General features: G+C 41.9%; 1 protein-coding gene across 1 annotated transcript in view; it reads right to left on the bottom strand.

The window, feature by feature from the left end:
- Positions 1-20,425, bottom strand: part of Rapgef5 (Rap guanine nucleotide exchange factor 5) — a 236,612-nt gene that overhangs the window by 19,164 nt on the left and 197,023 nt on the right. Inside the window, exons 18-21 of the mRNA XM_076920935.1 lie at positions 15,598-15,695; positions 12,359-12,481; positions 10,446-10,624; positions 675-765 (exon numbers count right to left, since the gene is read on the bottom strand). Of these exons, the coding sequence (XP_076777050.1) occupies positions 675-765; positions 10,446-10,624; positions 12,359-12,481; positions 15,598-15,695 (491 nt within the window). The remainder of the gene's footprint in view (positions 1-674; positions 766-10,445; positions 10,625-12,358; positions 12,482-15,597; positions 15,696-20,425) is intronic.

Raw genomic sequence — 20,425 nt, forward strand, 5'->3', positions numbered from 1 at the left:
AAAATTAGAGGGCTAAAGAGAAGGCTCAGTGGTTAAGAGCACTGAGTGTGCTTCCAGAGGTTCTGAGTTCAATTCCCAGCAACCACATGGTGGCTCACAACCATCTGTAATGGGTCCAATGCTTTCTTCTGGTGTGTCTGAAGAGAGTGACAGTGTATACATATACATGAAAGGAAGGAAGGAAGGAAGGAAGGAATTAAGGAAGGAAGGAAGAAAGAAAGAAAGAAAAGAAAAGATACCCATACCTGTGTGAACGTGCCAAGGCCTGCAAGTGGGAGCCCCTGAAACTCAACTTCACCTCTGTGTGCACCACCCCACTAGGGCCATTCCCCCTTGCACACCTCGCTTCACGGTCCAGACTGGAGAATGACAAGCCAGCATGAAGCTAGGGCAGCCTTCAGGGGATGCAGGGGGGGTGAAGAGAAATTTAAAACATTTCCTTTTAAAAAAATCTTTCTCATATATATTAGAGAACCATGTTAAGATCACACGAAACACCACTTGGTAGAAGTGGTTCCTATCACCCTGTCCCGGTCCTACTAAAAATACCTGCAGTGAAGCAGAATCTGTCTCATTTAGACCATTTAAATCTACTTATTTCTAATACAGGCTCCCCTGGAGAGTGGTTCATTTTGTCTCACACCCTAAGTCCCAGCGAAAAGCCCAAGGCTCACCTCCCAGGTCTGTGACAGCCGGCTGACAGAGGCGGTGTTGAGACCCATCACGATGGCAAAGAAAGAGTTTAGGTTCTGTTGAGCTTTGCAACTGTGAATAAAGTAGAGCAGAAGAGACTAAGAAAACATTCTCTCAGTGGGCAGTCACTGATAAAGCCCCCACACCAGCCACTGCCCACGGATGGGATGGTTGCTCCAACTGTTTCTAAAGCAAAAGAAAGGATTTCTAGCTCCTCTCTGGCCCCAAGAAAAGCTTCCAGACACCGCAGGACAGCCCTCCCTCTCTAACATCCATTGGTGCACATTTACGATTTCAGTGATTGAGATGTGAAATGACCACTTCTCTGTATCCACCACAGAGAGAGTCCTGCAGCTCTCGTCTGCTTTCAGTCTCTGTGTGCTTCCTCTATCTGGCTGATGGGTTTCTCCCACTTCACAGGTCTAAGTCCTTTCATTCAGTCTGCCATGTCGTTCTTTGCAAACAACAAAATGTATTTATCATATCTGTCTATGTATCTATGTATCTATCATCTATTACTCTATCAATTGTCTATCTATCATCTATGTATGTATCTATGTATCTATCTATATATGTATGTATGTATGTATGTATGTATCTATCTATCTATCTATCTATCTATCTATCTATCTATCTATCTATGTATGTATCTATCTATCTATGTATCTATCCATCTATGTATCTATGCATCTATGTATCTATCTATGTATCTATCTATGTATCTATGTATCTATCTATCTATCCATCCACCCATCTATGTATCTATCCATCTATGTATCTATGTATCTATGCATGTATGTATGTATATATGTATGTATGTATGTATGTATGTATGTATCTATCTATCTATCTATCTATCTATCTATCTATCTATCTATCTATCTATCTATGTATGTATCCATCTATCCATTCATCCACCTACCTACCTTACCTACTTATCATGTATCTATCCAAGTAGAAGGCATATATTATGGAAGAGTATGCCACATTTCTCTTTTATAAAGGTAAGAAAATAAAATGGAGCTTTTGTAATCCCTGCACTAGGGGTGGAGATAGGAGACAGTAGATTCAGAAGTTCAAGAAGGTTACCTTTCACTACTAGAAGAACTAAAGGCCAGCCTAGATATACATGAGACCTTATCTCTTAAATAAAAAAGAGATGTTTCATAGTTTTTAAAATTAATTTTGCTAATTGAGTCCTTTGCTGGTTTCAATTCATCCCTGTTACACAAATGCTGTGATAGATATCTTTGTTATGAAACTTTTCATTTGTGATTTTTTCCCATTAGGCTTCCAGCTGTTTTGCATACGATGGTACAAAAGCTATCAACATGAAAAGTGTTTTTGCTTTTTGTTTGTTTAGTTTCGTTTGAGACAGATCCTTGTTATGCAGCCCAGGCTGCATGGAACCTGTTATATAGCTCAGACTGACCTCAACTTCCCAATGCTGGGAAGCTGTTACCACCATGTCTGCCACCTACAGCCGATATATGCTGTCTTCCAAAGCTGTGACGTTTTAGTGGCATTAGAATGAAAAGGAATGTGCAGTTCAGAATTAGGGAAATGGCCTAGGCTGGTCCTGTCTACCGTGTGAACCAGACACCGCTGCAGTGCAACTGTACTTGGACTTCTAAGTCTGGGCGAAAGTTTTCTCCCCATGAAGAGAGGAGCTGGAGACACTGTTGCCTCCACACCGAGAACAGATGGAATCTGGGGACACATGTCCAACAGGCACATCACTCTTAAGCCTCCTCTGCTATGGCTGGAGCCCAGGTCTGGCCGGTTTCAGCTTCCTGTCTAGGACAGCTTTTGAGACCCTACTACCAACCAGCTTGGTACTGACTCCCCCAGCTTCCAGCATTCTACACTGTAGACGGCTCACTCAGCCAGAAAAGGCCGGAATTAGCTCCATCTCTTGACATTATGTTTTGAAATGCCAGTTCCTCTACTGGGGATCCATGTCTGAGTGGATCCACAGTGGAGTCTGTCTCCCAGACTTTGGTGGATTCACAGTGGATAACATCTCCTAGACCTGTGTGGATTCACAGTGAATGACACCTCCTAGCCCTGAGTTCTCCCATGCAAAGAAGGCCCTACAGGGCCCATAATCAAGGAAACTGATAATGGCTGGACTATATACCTACTAGTTTTTAATTTAATGTGTATCGCCAGCTGCTAGTGTATAGCAAGCCATGCACAAAGCAGGTGCTAAAGCTGAGAATAAGAACTTTTCGGTAATCGGTTATTGTTCTTCCTCATTAGAAGCCTTTTCCCTTAGCAATGTTTGTTTAGATGGTTTCCATATTTCATCTGTCACCTCTCACCATTTCTTCTGGTCCATATAGCTTCGTTTTGGCCATAAAACTAGCACGTGTGTATGCGCGCGCGTGTGTGCACGAACACACACACACACACACACACACACACACACACAGCATCTGAACTTGTTTGTAAAACGAAATTAAATGAATATAAACACAATTTCTGAATAAGACAAATTGATTCTGAGTGGAAACTAGAAGCCAATCAGCCTGGAATCCTGTTGCCGTGGGCCATTCATTCCGAGATAAGAGCAGGCTGTCTGACACCAAGCATTCCAGTCCAGCAACCATTCCTTTGTCTGTGTGAGGAAATAAAATCTACTCAGTCCACAGAGGTGGGGGCTGTGGATGGTGAGTGGGGGGACATGAATATGCAAATAAGGAAACATGAATATGCAAATAGGGTGCCTTAGGCAAGGGAAGACACTTTGATTGTGGAAATGACTGTTTTCCCTTGGCTCTTCCTACAGTGCGATTATAGGGAATTTAACTTTATGTTTCAGTTGGCATTCTGTTCCATGGGCGAGGATAGAGACCAGAATCATAAATAATTCAGCAGCATGGAGCCAGGAGAAGACATGAGTATGTTTCATCTCCTCAGGATAGATCTAATCTTATACTCTGGGAAGGATCTGGGTGATGTCACTTTTCTCACTGGGACACCTGTTTCCTATTCCTCCACCTAACTCCTGCTGTGAGAAGCCTTTTCAACCACATAAGCCACCTTCAGGAATCTCAGAGACTTGTTTTGGAATACTCTGGCTGAGTTAACAAACAAGCAAGCAGACAACACAAACTACAACCACACACAAAAAAACCCCTACTCAGCACAAAAGGGGCAGCTGGGGGATATAGACCTGCCACCTGCTCCTCCATGGGGCAGAGCTTCCCTAACCTTTTGCTTCTGGGGCCGTTTGGACAAAGGGGTACTCTCTGTTCTACTTTTAGGAGAACTTTCCTAAGGGACATCCTGAGCCTGTCAGTCTCTTGGTCACCTCTCAGTCGTATCTATCTGCCTTTGCCAGTCAGTCCTCCCTCCACACGATGCTCAAAGCCCCAGAGCCTGCCTGTCCTGTTGTAGCCTATCTTCAGGGCATCCTCCATGGTAAGACTTTACCCAGAATTCAGAGAGCAGCAAATGCTGCTCCTTTCACCAGCATTTCCTCTCTCCACTCTCACATCCCTGAGATTCGGCATGTCCTTCTTAAAACCCGGACAGACACAGATCCCAAAACAGGTGCTTCCTTATGCTGTTCTACAGAGCAGCATGTTGAACTGTGGGAGCACCTTCAGCCCAGCTCGAAGCCTGATTTCCCACAAGGCCTTATCCAGATCCACACACAGAATAAGCAATCTGCACTTCCTAACAAACTAGGTTGGCATGTGCATCCCGACCTCCACACCCACAGGATTCAGGGCTGTAGGTTTAGGCAGTCTCATCTGTGGTACCAGGCAGTTAATCTCACATGGCTACATTTACACTGAACTACAGGGGCTACCTTCCCTGCCCCGATTCCCTAAACAAGTCAGTACAGATGACAGTTCCCTACTGAAGGACTAAGCTTCCCAGCTCCCCTTGAGGGTTATGGAAGCCATTTCTGCCCATCGCCATCCTTGTAAGTGGCTACATCCACCTTCCCCTGTATGATTTTGGTTGTCTACACACATGGGCAACCAGATGCCCCCTCACAGTGAATAAACATGGTCGCACCTAAAGGCAGACTGAGCCCCTCTTCTGTCTCTTTAGAGCTTCCTAAATAACCAAGCAGTGGTGCTGAGGACCCAGGATGAGAAATAGAAGCCTAAGAGCAGCTCAAGCCCCAGCAGGGCCTTCAGGTTCTCTCAGGTAGCCTGTATTCTTTTTCACTCTTGGTCTCTGCCCTCACATAGTCTGACCTAGGTGGGAGGCCATCTGTATTCAGTAGAACACACAGGTAACACAGAAAAACATGAGACAAGGTAATCATGACCCTAACTCCGAGGAGCCTAGTTAGGTTTGGAGGCTTACTGGAGCTTAGCCTTCTGCAACATTTTAAGGTCTGTTTGGTTGGAGGCACCAGAGACTTAACTGCTGTCTGTAAGACTAGTTGCTCAGCCAAAAGGTCTGACAACTTTCCATTGGCCCTGTGGCTCCTTAACCCTGGGGTTGTATAGGTTGGGTAGACCCCTTACATTCCAGGGGCATTTGGCCATTTCTGGATGCTCAACAGGATATTGACCCCTAGCAGCAGGTCTGTACCTTGTCCTAGACCAGTCACTTGGTCCTAGGCCCAGACATGGGTTCCAAATTTTCTGTGCCAAAAGACACTCCTTTGGCCTGTTTGAGGACTAACTTAAAGGAGCTCTAATTAGGAAACTGATCTCTCTCTCTCTCTCTCTCTCTCTCTCTCTCTCTCTCTCTCTCTCTCTCTCTCTCTCTTCCCCCCCCCCTTTGCCTTTCAGTGCAAACTTGGCCTTAGTGTACAATGGACAAATGGCCACTGCTGGCCCAGATTTGGAATGTTTTATTTCTGATAAGTAAACTAATTTAGATAAGATGAAAGGCAGAGCAGCAAGGTCTGAGGGCCCCTCTCCTGTAAAACTCACAGTTCATGTTCATTCTCTAGCTCTGTCTTACAACCACACCCAGAGCGGGAATGCTGGCTTGGTCTGCAACCTTGAATCGAAAGACAACATTCCTAACTGAGATGGCACAGAACTGTTCTTGCCTTATTCTTTTGGCCTACTTCTGTTTCTGCCTCTCCAAGCCTGAGAAATCTAGCTTGTATCTTTAACAGCTAAGAGGTAAAAGCATCTCTAGCTGTCTGTTCCTATCTTCGGACACACACACAATCTGGTTACAGATGTGTAGGTCACTGGGTTCAGTTTCACAAAGGTTGAAATGTCTTCTGGGTATGGGAGAAATAGTTCTACTGTACTGAGAAGGCTGGCTCTGGAGTTGGATTTGGTCCATCTGCCCCAGACCCAAGCATATTTGTTTAGGTTTCCTCCAAGTATCTCTTCTATGTCAGGTTGTCCACCTGACACTGTAACAGAAAAAAAGGAAAGCAAAACAGAACAGCCAGAAAATGAAACTTAGCACTTTAGAACAACCAGAAAAGTATAATTTCTACAGATGTCACAAAAGGCAAGGTGTTCAACTCTCTGAATCCTCCCCTCTTCTTTTCTGGTTTTGTTTAAAGCTTTTGTTGAAACTAACTTTCTATATTTTAGAATGTATACATTCATTGAGTGAGATTTTAAAAGTCTATGTACAGATAAAGTTAATTTGTGATTCCATGCCATGTATACCATACTTGGATTCAACTTCTGTTTAGGAAAAGGGTGTATGCATGATGGGCTCACCACATGGCTTGCTGCCATCTTGGCAGCCATGTGACTCAGCCACCATCTTTACCAAGGTTAGAGAAAAAGCATACAGTGTGACCTCACTGCTATCACAGTTATGGTGACCTCATGGTATAAATCAACTAGGCGCACTGAGGTCTCTGCTAATCAGTCTGTCTCCCTTTAATTACACCAAGGAGGCAACACCAAGCTTCCAAGATGGTTTGTCTTCAAAATGAGTCATAAAACAAGCAAACAAAAATCTAGCATTTTGTAAAAGTACATTATAAAAGGATCAGGAAAATGAAGTTCTCACTTTCTCTGGGGACTGTATTTACGGTTTAAAATTTATTTTGACACTAAAGGCTCTTTAATCCAAGAATGATATTTTTTTTTTTAAGGCTAAAACTTAACAGACATAAAATTACAAAATCCTAATCTTTTAAAAGTTAGTAACATTATAAACTGTTAGATAATTAAGCTATGCAAGTTAATGACAAGTCATCAAAAGGGCAAATATAATTTATTTAGAGAGAGAGATCAATTTATGTCTCTTATTATATAGCTTTCTCTATATGTTACAAAGTTAACTCTGAAGCAAGTAAACCAAAACAAGTTTAAAGTAAACTTAAAGTTTATTTAATATAGATTAATATCCAAAATCAGGTATATTAAAAATTGTTTATAAAAACTGAATAATTTAGTAAAATGGTTTAAACTTACAATATACTTGCATAGCGGGAAACCCCCAGGCTCAAGCAGTTTCCCTGGAAGCACAAGTTTCCTTGGATGGAGGACCATGAGCATAGAACAGAGATGCATGGGAAATAAGACCTTCCAGAAGTCTACTGCTTCTCTGCTGCATAAGGCCTGACCAGCTCTGGTTATGCTGGCTTGACCAACTCACAGATGAATGCTGAACCAAGATATAAAAACTCCTTCTTACTTAAAGATGATTCCTGTCTCACATATCAAGGGAAATAGATTTCCTTGCCCTATGTTGGATCTCAGACTCTGCACTCACAGCCTAAATGCTGATGCAACAGAGAGTTGAGTAGTTGCTCTGCCCTCAATGTCTTTTGTACTATACTATGAGGATGCTGTAAACATGAGAACCTACCACTGGACCATTATGGAACCTCTATCCCAGTTCAATTGGTCCTGCCCTTTACTCTGGCTTTCAGTTCTTTCTCTTAGCAAAGGCTGATTTCAGGATCTATACCTTAACTACCCATGCTCGCTCATTAAAGGAAGATGTTAGATACTCTGTCATCAAACTCAAAGCTCTGGAAAGTTATTTAAAATATCCAAGAAGTGTTTTTGACCATTGGTTTTATACCTATAGAAACAACAAATGATTCTATTAAGTGATAACCCAAGACCTCAGAGTCTTGAGGAGAAGATGATTCAGCTTCAAGAGATTATCTCCAACCTGGGCTCATCTATGGTGCTTTGAGAATAAAATCTGTTCTCTATTCAGATAAAAAGCTCCAGGGCCAGTGTCTGTGCTCTTACCTTGAAGCCCATAAGGAGGGTACAGGCTTTGGCAGTGATGCTTATGGGTGTTTTCCAAGAAATGCCAAACCAGTATTTGCTAAAGCTCATTTAATTTGATTATCTTGCCTTACAAATTGTGCCTCCAAACAGTCAATCTATTTTACGTAGAATGATGTTAAGAATTATGCTTGCTGCTGTCACTATGTGGTGACCTAGAAATCTGTCCTTCGATAAAAGGAACAAAGCATTGGCTTTAGCATTCTTTGTCAGGTCAGTCTGTGTTACATGTAATTATTTGTTACAGATTTGACATGACTGACTACTTTCATCTTTCATATGTTGGTTGAACTGTAGAATGAAAATGTAAGGATTTGCTAAAAGTTCTGTTAACAGGGTTGATTTTGGAAAACTTTGAAAAGTAAATAATTTTCTCTTGGCAAGGCAGACACTGTCTCTGGGGGTATACTTTTCAAATTGGAAATCATTTCTTTTTGGAAAATACAACTTACAACTAAATTGTTTCTTAGAATATAGGTATAACAGTTTGATGTTAACAAAAATATATATTGCCATCGTTTCAAATACTAGATATGGAAATTTAAAGTAATAGTACCAAATTTTAAAATTTCACTTTATCAAATTGTTTCTAGTCAAAAATTTTGTTTTACTTAAGATACTCTGTAAGACCAATCAATCTATCCATCTTTTCTTTTCTTTCTTTCGGTCTTTCTTTTTCTTTCTCTACAGTTACTTTTTAAAATAACGTAACAGTATAACAAGTATTTGACAGTGTTTCGTAGCAGGCATAATGTAGAGTTGCTCTTAAGGGGAGGAGAGCATGTGCCTGTTACTCACAAATGCTACACTACACTGTACAAGAGACCTAGACACCCAAGGATTTGATGTACAAAGAGGTCATGAAGCATATCTCATGCAGATAACCAAGAGACAGCTGCCCTTGAGAACTGTCTGTTGTAAACACAACTTCAAAAGACAAAGAATAAAATGGGAAACCTGGGAGACAAAAGACACTGGGGGAGATTTTGGTGTATGCTGTTTGCCTATATTGGAAAGCTGTGTAAGCAATACTCTGTGTATTTATATTATATATTATAATGTATATACACATATATAAAATGTATATACATATTATATATGCATATATACATATTATATATGCATATATACATATTATATATGCATATATACATATTGTATATGCATATATACATATTATATATATGCATATATATAATATGTATATATGCTCACCAAATGTGTGTGTGTGTATGTATGCTCATCCTCTGTGTGGAGGCCATAGGATTTGTATTGATAAGTGCCTTATTTGATTTATTTTTATATTCTTGAGATAAGTTCTCACTATGTACATCAGGCCAGCCTAATCTCCCAGAGACCCGCCTGAGACTTCTGTTAGTAAAGGTACTCTACCATGTCCAGATCTACCTTGCTTTTTGAGCTGAGGTTTCTTGCTGAGCCTGGAGCTTGACATTTCAAGTAAAATGGAAGCCAGAGAGCCCCCAGACAGTCCTGCCTCTGCCTCCAGTGCTGGAGTTACAGGTGAGTAGGCTTTTACATGGGTGCTGGGGATCTGAACTCAGGCGCTCATGCTTGCACAGTGAGTACTCTCCTTACTGACCATCACCCAAGCCACACACTCTCATTTTAAAGAGGCCCCCAGTAAGGTATTAAAATTTCCTTCTCGACATTCACTGAGTCACTCTTAATTGCCATATTGTGTACAGTCTCCCAGTTACACTGATCAATTACACACAGTTCCTGTCCTTTGCCACGGAAAGAATCCTATACACACAGGTAAGTTTAATAACCATAATAAAGAAAAATTTAAAAGGTAGAACATACGTGTATGCATGGGGGTAATTTTGATCCTACATGTGTAAGTCAGGGATGAACTATAGAAAGGAACTTTGACTCACAGTCTTGAAGGATAATGCAATCAGTGGGTAAATGGAGCAACCACAGGGTGAGCCTTATGAAGCCAAGGTTGGTGCATGGAATGCATGAGAGACATAGAGTGGCTGAAGCATGAGATGCACCAGAGGGTGATGTGCAGGGACAAACAACTGACAAGTCTGCGAAGCTCACACAGTGAGTGTCAAGGAACCATGAGCAGGATCTGAGCATGCCCTGACCGTCCATGATGCCTCTACTATACACACAGCATCTTGTTATTTCCTTAGCCCACTGCAGTACCGTTAGCCATATTGTACAAGTGCTTACTACCTGGTTATAGCTTCTAAGCACACAGCTCAGTGACAATTACTTTAAGATATGAATACTTCAAATACAAAGGCATACATATTCAGAAACAGACCTTTTAAACCTTAAGTCACTTAACTCAGTATAACATTTTATATCCCAATCCTTCTTATCTTTATAAGGAATAGTAGTCATAGTTGTAGTAGTAGTTGTAGTTATAGTAATAAATTTAATGATAATAATAATGATAATATTGATATTAATGAAATATATGCTATATATCAAAATACACCAATAATAATGAAATCCACACCACCACGCTTTCTCAAGCAGATAAGAAACACAGTGTGCCCACCACGAGAAACCTACTGAGCAGCAATCTTGATGAATTTTTTCACCAGCTGCACACGCTTGCCTAGCTGGCTGCAGAGCAGAATCTCCGTAGCTACCCAGAGCTGGACCTCGTTACATCTCTGGAGCAGAAGGCTGAGGTTCACAGTGTGCTCTCCGCTCCCCTGTCTGCTGAATGTGAAGTAGATCAGCTCTTGCTGAAAGAAACATGTGTATTTTTAGGTTGAGTCGAGCTGGTGCAAAATCCAATCTCCTATATCCTTACCGCGTTAACAGAAAATACAGCAGATGACAACAAGGCGGATCTAAACTCGCTTATCTTTAGTTCGTTTGTAACTGAGTGCATGTATGCGTCTTACAGGAGTAACCACACTGCACAAGCACAGAGATGAGACATTATAAGGTACTTGGTTCAAAACTGTTTACCTAGAAGTCTTACACACACACACACACACACACACACACACACACACCCAATATAAGTAAGATATCCTGGTACAAAATCTGGAACATTCTAAAGTTTAAATGACAGGACTTCAAGAAGGATCCCCTACATATGCCAACAGATGACACTAGTATTTGCTACCACTCATCAGGGCCAACACAAATTATTATGGTGTCCTCAGGCCCGACCACAACACTGATGAAGCTCAGATTAATGGAGTTCCTCGCTTGTTTTTTATTAGTAGTCTATAAAGAGCTAAAAAGACCTTTGAGACTAAGTCTCACCATGTTGCCCAGGTTGACCTTGAACCTGTGGCCTCAGTGATTCTCTGGCCTTAGCCTTCCAAGTATAGAAGATTACAGGTGGGCACCACCATGCCTGCACATGGCATCTCAGGCGGTACTGATGTTTCTGGTTTTAAAGCTGCACTCTGAGAATTAGTGTTATGAAGATATCATGAGATCATAAACAGAAATAAAACGGAGATTAAGGGCAGAGTGCAGAAGTTCACAAATGCAAGCCACGACCAGTAACTATTCAGCGTGAACACAGGCAAAGCAGTAAAGAGATTTGTTTGTAACCGAGTATATACATCTTAAAAGAGTGATCACACTCTTGTGTGCACAAGCAGAGGCAGAGCCTTCTTGACTGACACTTCTGAAGAGACAAGTCATCTATCCTGAGTGAGCTCACAGCCAACAGTCCACACTGGCTTACAGTGCTGAAATGTTTTAATGAGGAAAATATGAACAAGTTTAACAGATACTGCAAAATGAAAGGCTAATGGGTCACTAAAAAACATCAGCCATGAATCCCTCCAGAAGGAAAGACTATGACAGAAGGAAGTGTTTCTTCACATGGAAGATGAATGCACCACATGGCTGTAGAGCCATGGCATTTTTATCTCCTGGTTCCTGTGAGTGTTGCTACCACTGAGCTGTCAGTAGCACTTTGCTAGTAGCGTATAATTTATAAACATTATAATATGTCCCCAGGGGAGATGTTCACACACACAAAAATGTAAAATTTATAAGGTAGCATTTAAAGTTTCATTGCACATTCTAAAATTTATGAAATATTCCCGAGTAAAAAGATGGATGTATATGTGTATAGAGAAATGGAAATCTTAACACTAAAGGTAAAATTACTCTTCAATCTGATTACAGCATCATATATCAGTATACATCTATAAAATCACATCCCCACAAATCATACACTTGCCTACAGGTATCTGTACATATAAACCTAGCACATCCATACTTACCTCATACCAAACCCATGATAGAAGGACCAGCGAAAGCTCGGTACATATTCTAATTTCCCCAGGATGGGGCAGACTTTCAATATATTTTAATTCCTCCAGATAGCTTTTAGATCACACTATCCTAGCACAACTGTATCAACACACAAGTGTCTCAGGAAAGAAACCATGCAGTTAAACGTTAGAACGACATTTAGCAGTGCTGTCTCTTCCGTTCGTGCTTACCTCGTGGATTGCGTTGAACAGACTCCAATCAAAACTCATTAATTCCAGAGCCAGGTCCCAAGTGTTCATTCCCAAGATCCTTGTCGACCTTTGCTGGGATTCCTCATTTTCTGCCAAAGGATTCTAAACCAACAGACAGAAGCGAAAGGATCTTCAGTAGTCCCCAAATGTTTCACAGTGAACTGGCTGCCTATCAGAAGGCTCTAGAAACCCAGATTAGAGAAGTAATCTGTTTTGAGTGCCCTTAATATTTCCCCCTGCTCTGTTCACTGTCAGTGAGTTACAGCCAATTTAGGAAACAGCCCTGCAACAGTCAAATGTGATCAATGACTCTTCACCCAGATAGACTGCCCCTCCCCCTTGCCTCCCCCCTCCCCCCATGAGCTCAGCCTGCCCGCCCCTTCCCCCACCAGCTCCCACATATCCACAAATCTGATTATAAAACACAGCCCTGACAGACAGCATAATGAAACTGAAAGCCCTGGAATCACTTTGGCTTCTGGTAAAAATTAATGTGCCAGGAGGGTTAGTATAAAAACAAACGAAAGAAATGTCATGGAGGGAGCACTTCAATAAAGACAGACATGGCTTGTACACGAAACACGGTTTACCAGTCTCATCCCAGACACACGCTTACAAATTTTATTACAAGGCCCTTGGAAAGTGAAAAAAAAAAATCTGACATGAAATAAAAATAAAAGCTATTTTATTTAGAGCCCATGTGACTAATATGGTCTACGTAACAACTGCTTTGCTTTGTTTTTCCCTCATGGAGACTGGGGGGAATGCTAACAGCACTTCGTTCAAAATCTGGCCTGAGACCATTACATTGTCAATACAGCCTTAAATCTCTCAGCACATGTGAAGTTATTAAATAAGCAATTTGGTGTTTTCTCTAAAATTACTGGTATTTTTTAATTAAAAATACACATTTTCTCATTTGAGAGTTTGGAGACAAAGAGTAAATGATTGAAAAAGCAGAAAGACTGGGAATTGGCTGCAGTGTGACTCGGTGATGGGCAGTTACAGCTGCACTGTGACTCAGTGATGGGGCAGTTACAGCTGCAGTGTGACTCAGTGATGGGGCAGTGATAGCTGCAGTGTGACTCGGTGATGGGGCAGTTACAGCTGCAGTGTGATTCAGTGATGGGGCAGTTACAGCTGCAGTGTGACTCGGTGATGGGGCAGTTACAGCTGTGCTGTGACTCGGTGATGGGGCAGTTACAGCTGCAGTGTGACTCGGTGATGGGGCAGTTACAGCTGCAGTGTGACTCGGTGATGGGGCAGTTACAGCTGCGCTATGACTCGGTGATGGGGCAGTTACAGCTGCAGTGTGACTCGGTGATGGGGCAGTTACAGCTGCAGTGTGACTCGGTGATGGGGCAGTTACAGCTGCAGTGTGACTCGGTGATGGGGCAGTTACAGCTGCGCTGTGACTCAGTGATGGGGCAGTTACAGCTGCAGTGTGACTCAGTGATGGGGCAGTTACAGCTGTAGTGTGACTCGGTGACGGGGCAGTTACAGTTGCAGTGTGACTCGGTGATGGGGCAGTTACAGCTGCACTGTGACTCGGTGACGGGGCAGTTACAGCTGCACTGTGACTCGGTGACGGGGCAGTTACAGCTGTGCTGTGAGGCAGTTAATCTGTGGTGTGACTCAGCAATGGGGCACTTAAGCTTGTCTACCATCTATGAGGTTCCTGGGGTTAGTTCCTAGAGTGAATTTTTTTTTTTAAAGGACAAGGTTTATTCTGCAAAAGTAAATTATGTGGATTACGGCTTAGTTTTAGGACTTTGATGTTTCTGAACATGTTTGCTATTGAAAAGTAAAACAAACAAAAACCTGACACAGCCGACCCCACAGACTTCCCCACAGGGAAGACTGCCCAGCAAGCCCGGCAAGCACAAATGGCCTCTCTGCCTCCACCGAGGATGAAGAGTAGTGTCAGAGGGGCTGACTGAATCTGTGAACTTACAGGTGCCTGTGGCGCTGCAGGGAGCCAAGGTTTCTCAGGGATTGTCTTCTAGGATGGGACAGGGCACTGAAATAAAGCCAAAGTGGACTGAAGCGTGGGAATCCATAGCAGAATCTCCGGTTAACCTGGGCTTTTATCCATTTTATTTTTCCTCAAATTTGCCCTTCCGCACAGTTCTTCTGCCATGTGGGTTCTTCAGGGCTGACCATTGCCTTGTCCGGGCAATACTTTATATTTTTCTACTCTGCCCTCTGGGTTTGATTTTGGTAGACTCATTAATCTATGAGAATGGTTATAGTGAGGCCTCATGTCTTAGGCCCCAACTCTGCTGTATTCTAAGTAGACTCTGAAGATGAGATTTCTAAGTCTGCTACCCACAAGGACATATGCCATGGTGTCCAAAGCAGCTGTGTGAAAACACTGGAGGGCAGGATGGAGCCTTGGTCCTCTTAGAAAGTTGCTCATGGCATCTGTTTATTCCACAGGGACATTACCAATGCCAACCTTAGACTCTCTGAAAGGCCCTGGGGGAATTACACCAGGTAACTAGCTGTTACTTCAGCTGTGGCTGAAGGAGGAGAGCATGGGGAACAGCTGGAGTGTGGGTTTTTCTTTGGAAGAACCCACAAAAGCTACACTTTAGACTGTTTTCTTTCATGGGCAAGAATAAACTCAAACTCATTGTCTACAAAAGTCCCGTGAAGTAACTTTGCTGTCCCCTTAGCCATAATGTTTTTATACATCACACTGAGAGTAATTGGAAGGGCAGGTTTATTTACACCTTTTCAAATCTTGCTCTTTAGAGGCATCTGATATCCCATAACTACTGACTCACTTATCACACACAGGGAAAGCTGAAAAATCTACCATCAAAGGTAAAATAAAATTAAGGAAAGGGATGGTCAAAAGGACAGGCTCTTTGGCTCAGTCCAACTGGGAATATTTCAGCCCCATGCCCATACAACTCCCAAAAGAAAGAACAGGCTCAATCAGGATTCCATGGGATAGGAAGACACAACCGCAAATACTGTTTATCAGGAAAAAAAAGTAAGGCTGATTCTAGGAAGGGTTAATCCCTTAAATTGGGCCTCTGATTTGCAAAAGACATGTCACTTGCCAGGCTACTCATGGTTGCAAGAGCTAATATACATACATACATACATACATACATACATACATACATACATACATACATCATTATAAAGCATGAACATATTGTTGAGTCTGGTACTGATATTTCAGGTGCCAGCAACAAAGTCCTTACCAGAGTGTCAGCCAGATCTTTCCGGTAGACGTATATCCGACCAGATGCCTCCAGGGATTTGGAAATGGCCAAGTCATTTGGCTGAAATTCATGCTTTTCTTTATTTAGAAAAAGAGAGTAGTTAGAAACATAAATAAGCCATGCATTACATATCATGAATAAAACTTGCTCAAGAAAAATACTTAAAAGTAGGTAAACAGACTTTAAGTGAGTAAGTTTATTGTTGCACACTTTGATATGATGTTAGGAATATCACCTTTTAGTATGGCCCTCCTGAGCTGAACACGACTATTTAAGGTAGGTGGGAAAATTTATTCAGAACTCAGACCCTCTTTGTCCAAACTAACACGAGTCTGTATACCAGTAGTTATTGAAGTGCATGTGCCTTTGTTCCCACACTTACACTAGTAATTAATCCTATATGACTTTATAATTATAAGCATTTACTTCTTGTTTATATGTCATATTTAATTGGTTGTATAACAGCCCATTACACCACCATTTAATCATTCCTCTACCGCTGAAATTTAATGGCCTCCTTTTTGTGGTCATATAAATTAATATATGTTAAGTTACTAGCACAGGGTCTGGCCCATAACAGAGCCTTGATAGATGGTTCTATGATTTCAGCAGCCATAACATATATTGCTGAAGTCAACATCTTTGCATATAAATCCCAGACTGTTTAACATATGAGCTTTTAAAGACAGTCTTCACCCAGTATGAAATTACTGGGTGAAAGAGAACATTTGTAAAGCCTTTGATACAAACTGTCAAACTGCTTACAAGTTCTCTTCTTAGAAAATGGATCAATATATTTCCCTAAAATTATATCTAAAGTGTGTACAATGAATAACACCAATGATTATTTTTGGAAGGTCTGCTTTACATGCAAGTCAAAGGCTGATTCTCTCTGTAGAGACTGCTACTTTATTTCCTTACTGCAAAATGTTTTTGTTTCTTTAGGATTATTTTGTTAAACCATAAATGTACAATAGTTTCTTAACTCTATACACACACTTTATTTTTAAAAGAAAAATGTTATGTCTTATTACATCATGATCTTGGCTAATAGTTTTACAACACTTTTGAGAAAAATCTTTAAAAAGGCTTCGCAAGTTACTTGAAACTTACAAATTTAACATCATCAATGAAGGAATGCTTCTACACTCTTAGAAAGAGGGCTAGAAAGAAATAACCATTAAAAAGCTAAGAAACAGTCTCAAAGGCATCATTTACAATCCTTCCTCCACAGTAAGGCACTGTTATTAAAACAATCCAATCCATTCACATAATGGTTCTCCGCACACTGCTTATTTATCATGACTGAGATAAGAGTTTCTATAACACTGTGATTTTGATAACCTGAAGCTGTTCTATTACCTCTGGGCTCTCATCCTGTCCTACGTCTACAGTAAAGCTCATGGTAAGTAGTAGGAAGAAACTCAGTATTGGCTCCTCCCACCATCCCCCCCCCCCACTTCCTCCAGGACCTTACTTCACTCCACTGTATGCTCCTCCCATGATCCTGCTACAAAGTTTCCACTTTTCATTGGACCACAGTTAGAAGGTTATTGGTTACAATTTCCAAAGTCATTGTAATTTCCACTTCCATAATTTCCTCCTATAGCGCGATATCTTCCCACTACTTTGTATAAAGCTTAGAGATTGGGCTGTATGAGAGGTAAGTGGAGTGAGGAGTTGGGAGGACAGGAAGAGGAGAAGGGAGAGGAGGAGCTAGAGAGGAGAGATGTAGGAGCCATGGAGAACTACGCTCGGGTCCAGGATGGTCCTGGGTAACGATTTATACCTTAAGGTTAGATATTAGGAAACAACTCTAATTGTGTGGGCAAATTGTTAATCAAGCATTTCTAAATATATAAAGCTTTTGGATAATAATGAAGCTTTAGAGTTTCATTTCTACCGGGTACTGGGTGGATGGCGGATATTGTCTGGCGTTCAGCCAAGCTTTGTGGAGCCAGCATGGTGGGTTGGCAGAGCCAGCTACCACAATGGCGTCTCCTGGGTGCCAGGTCCAGTGCTTCTGGCCAGTCAGAGCCGAGCAGTAGTGAGAGAACGCTGCCACTCTTGGCCTCAGGCCTTGCCTAGTCGGGATCATGGCGGACACCATAACAACAAGCCAGATTGGGTGCCGCAGTTTTTAAATTTTAACTGTAACATCCTCCTCCACAGCTGTCATAACCACCTCCATGGGCCCCACCCTGGCTGCCATATACAGATCTTCCACCACCATATCTTCTTCTTCCTCCTCCATAACCAAGGCCACCCCCAAAATTGCTACCTCCAGATCCTCCTCCATTCCCATTATAGACATCCCCAAATCCACGCCCACTCACTTATCCATCAGATCCCCATCTAAAGCTGCTTTCTGGTCTTGGTTCAAAAATGCCACCGCCACCACCACCACCACCACCACCACCAGGAGAATCCCCCAACACCAAAGTTTGCTCCTCTTCCACTCCTAGCGCTTCAGACTTCCCACATTTCTTGTCTAGACAATGCCTTTCTAACTTCTGCATTGTGACCATTGATAGTGGGATGTTTTTGCAATACACTTTTATCCACAGGATCATAGTCATCAAAGGTAACAAAGACAAACCCCCCTTCCTTTCCAGACTGACTATCAGATTCTCATATGGCTCTGGGCTTCCAAGGTGACATGAGGAGTCTGGAAAACTAGGAGCCCATGTGACTGTGAAGAAGCTGTTTGTTAGTGAAATTAAAGAAGATACCAAGGAACTCTGTTTCAGAGATTATTTTGAAGGATATGGAAAAATTGACTGGGGACCCAGTGATTGTTCTCTTCAGTGGGACGATCTTGAGAGAGATATTTTTTGATGGTTTTGATGAAGTTTAATATTAATGATGGTTTTGATGAAGTTTAATATTCCTTGTAATCATTTAGTATTTTGGTCATTTAAAAGATTTATAATGCATTTAACATATCTATCTGAAATATGTAATGAAAAATTCAAAGCTTGGTTGGTCTGGGGCTGCTATGTATTCAAATGCTGAGGAGATTCTCACACCAGCTTTTGTTATGCAAACCTTGTTCCACAATTTAAAGCTATCGGTTAAATTTAAATGGCTACAACTAATTATGGGCGAGAATGCGAAGAGGTGGAGTTTGAGTTACTGGGCTGGGGGTTGCAGGTAGGAACCACAAGGAGGAAAAGGAGGAGGAGGAGGAGGAGGAGGAGGAGGAGGAGGAGGAGGAGGAGGAGGAGGAGAGAGAAAAAGAGAGAGAGAGAGAGAGAGAGAGAGAGAGAGAGAGAGAGAGAGAGAGAGAGCGCGCTCAGAGGATGAGAAGACAGAGAGAACAGGAGGTCTCCATTAGTCATGATGGACCAGCAGCACATACATGCCAGAGTGAGATGTCTCCCCAGAACACCAGACTGCTGGAGCAGAAATAACCCAGGAAGACTCAAACAGCAAGTATCTGGGGAGCACAGTTGGGGAAATAGCCAGTGTAGTGTTAGAGAATTAGAATAGGGGTAATCCCCCAGTAACTGAGCAGAACCTAATAAGTAAATCATGGTGTGAGTCTCACAGAATTGAAGCTAGACAGGGATAAACATAATTCTTTTATTTTACAATGTCTTCCTTCAGTTCACTAGCTGTTCCCATTCTTGGGGGATGTGTTTCCTTTCTTAGTAAGCTGTCTCTATTTCTTAAGATTTTGTTTATTTCTATTTATTCAATGTGTATGAATATATGTCTGCATGCATGTTGGTGTACTCTGTGACTGCAGTACCCAAGGAGGCCAGAAGAGGGTGTCAGAGTCCCTGTACCTGGAGTTCTAGATGGTTGTAAACTAGGAACTGAACCTGGGTCCTGAGCAAAAGCAGCAAGTGCTCTTAACTGTTGAGCCATTTCTCTAACTCCCTTCTCTGTTTCTTAACAAACCAACCCCAAATGTACTTTCTTATTAACGTTTGTTCATGGGGTCCACGTGCTTTGCAGATTTTTGCTTTTTATTTTCCATAGGTAATTTGGGGTTAGAACTTTTTCTGGAGACTTGCCCCAGAGCTTCATACAGGCAAGGTCTACATTCTACAAATAAGCTACACCCTCAACCCAGGAGGTTATTTTGTTAGGCTGTACAATCAGAGTTCTAGGGCTCTATTAGGCTAAGGAAGAGTGGCTTTTTTTTTTTTTTTTTTTTTTTTTTTTTTTTTAATGTGGAGCTTGCATTGACTTGCCAAGACTATCTGACTTGCCATGAGCAAAATGGCAATACAAGACAGCAATGCTCTGCCAGGTAATGCTTTAGCCTCACATGCATTCTGAGTCCATCTGAACAGTTATTAATGGTAAATAGTAATACATTGTATCTGCATTCCCCATCCCCCACACCACAAGTTGATACTAGTCAACATGGTACTTCCATTTATTTTATTTTATTTTTAATTAATTAATTTATTTATTTCCCGAGACAGGGCTTCTCTGTGTAGCCCTGGCTGTCCTGGAACTCACTCTGTAGACCAGGCTGGCCTCGAACTCAGAAATCCGCCTGCCTCGGCCTCCCAAGTGCTGGGATTAAAGGCATGCACGACCACTGCCTGGCAACTGCTCCTGTTCAGTCACTTTTTTCGTATTTTCCTCGGGGTTAGTGAGACATCAAATAAAGATTATAAACCAGAAGGAAGCCAGTGGCATTGTGATCTGACAGGCTCCAGTGAAACACAGAGATTTGTTCAGGCTGCAAAGATCAATAGCATCGGCTTGTAATCTACGAGGTCTTATTCAAAGCACACAATAAAGTTTCTCGGAGGACAAACAGGGCCTAACAGGAGCCATGTTTACA

The sequence above is a fragment of the Arvicanthis niloticus genome, chromosome 23 (genome assembly GCF_011762505.2).
Source record: "Arvicanthis niloticus isolate mArvNil1 chromosome 23, mArvNil1.pat.X, whole genome shotgun sequence".
NCBI lineage: Eukaryota > Metazoa > Chordata > Mammalia > Rodentia > Muridae > Arvicanthis > Arvicanthis niloticus.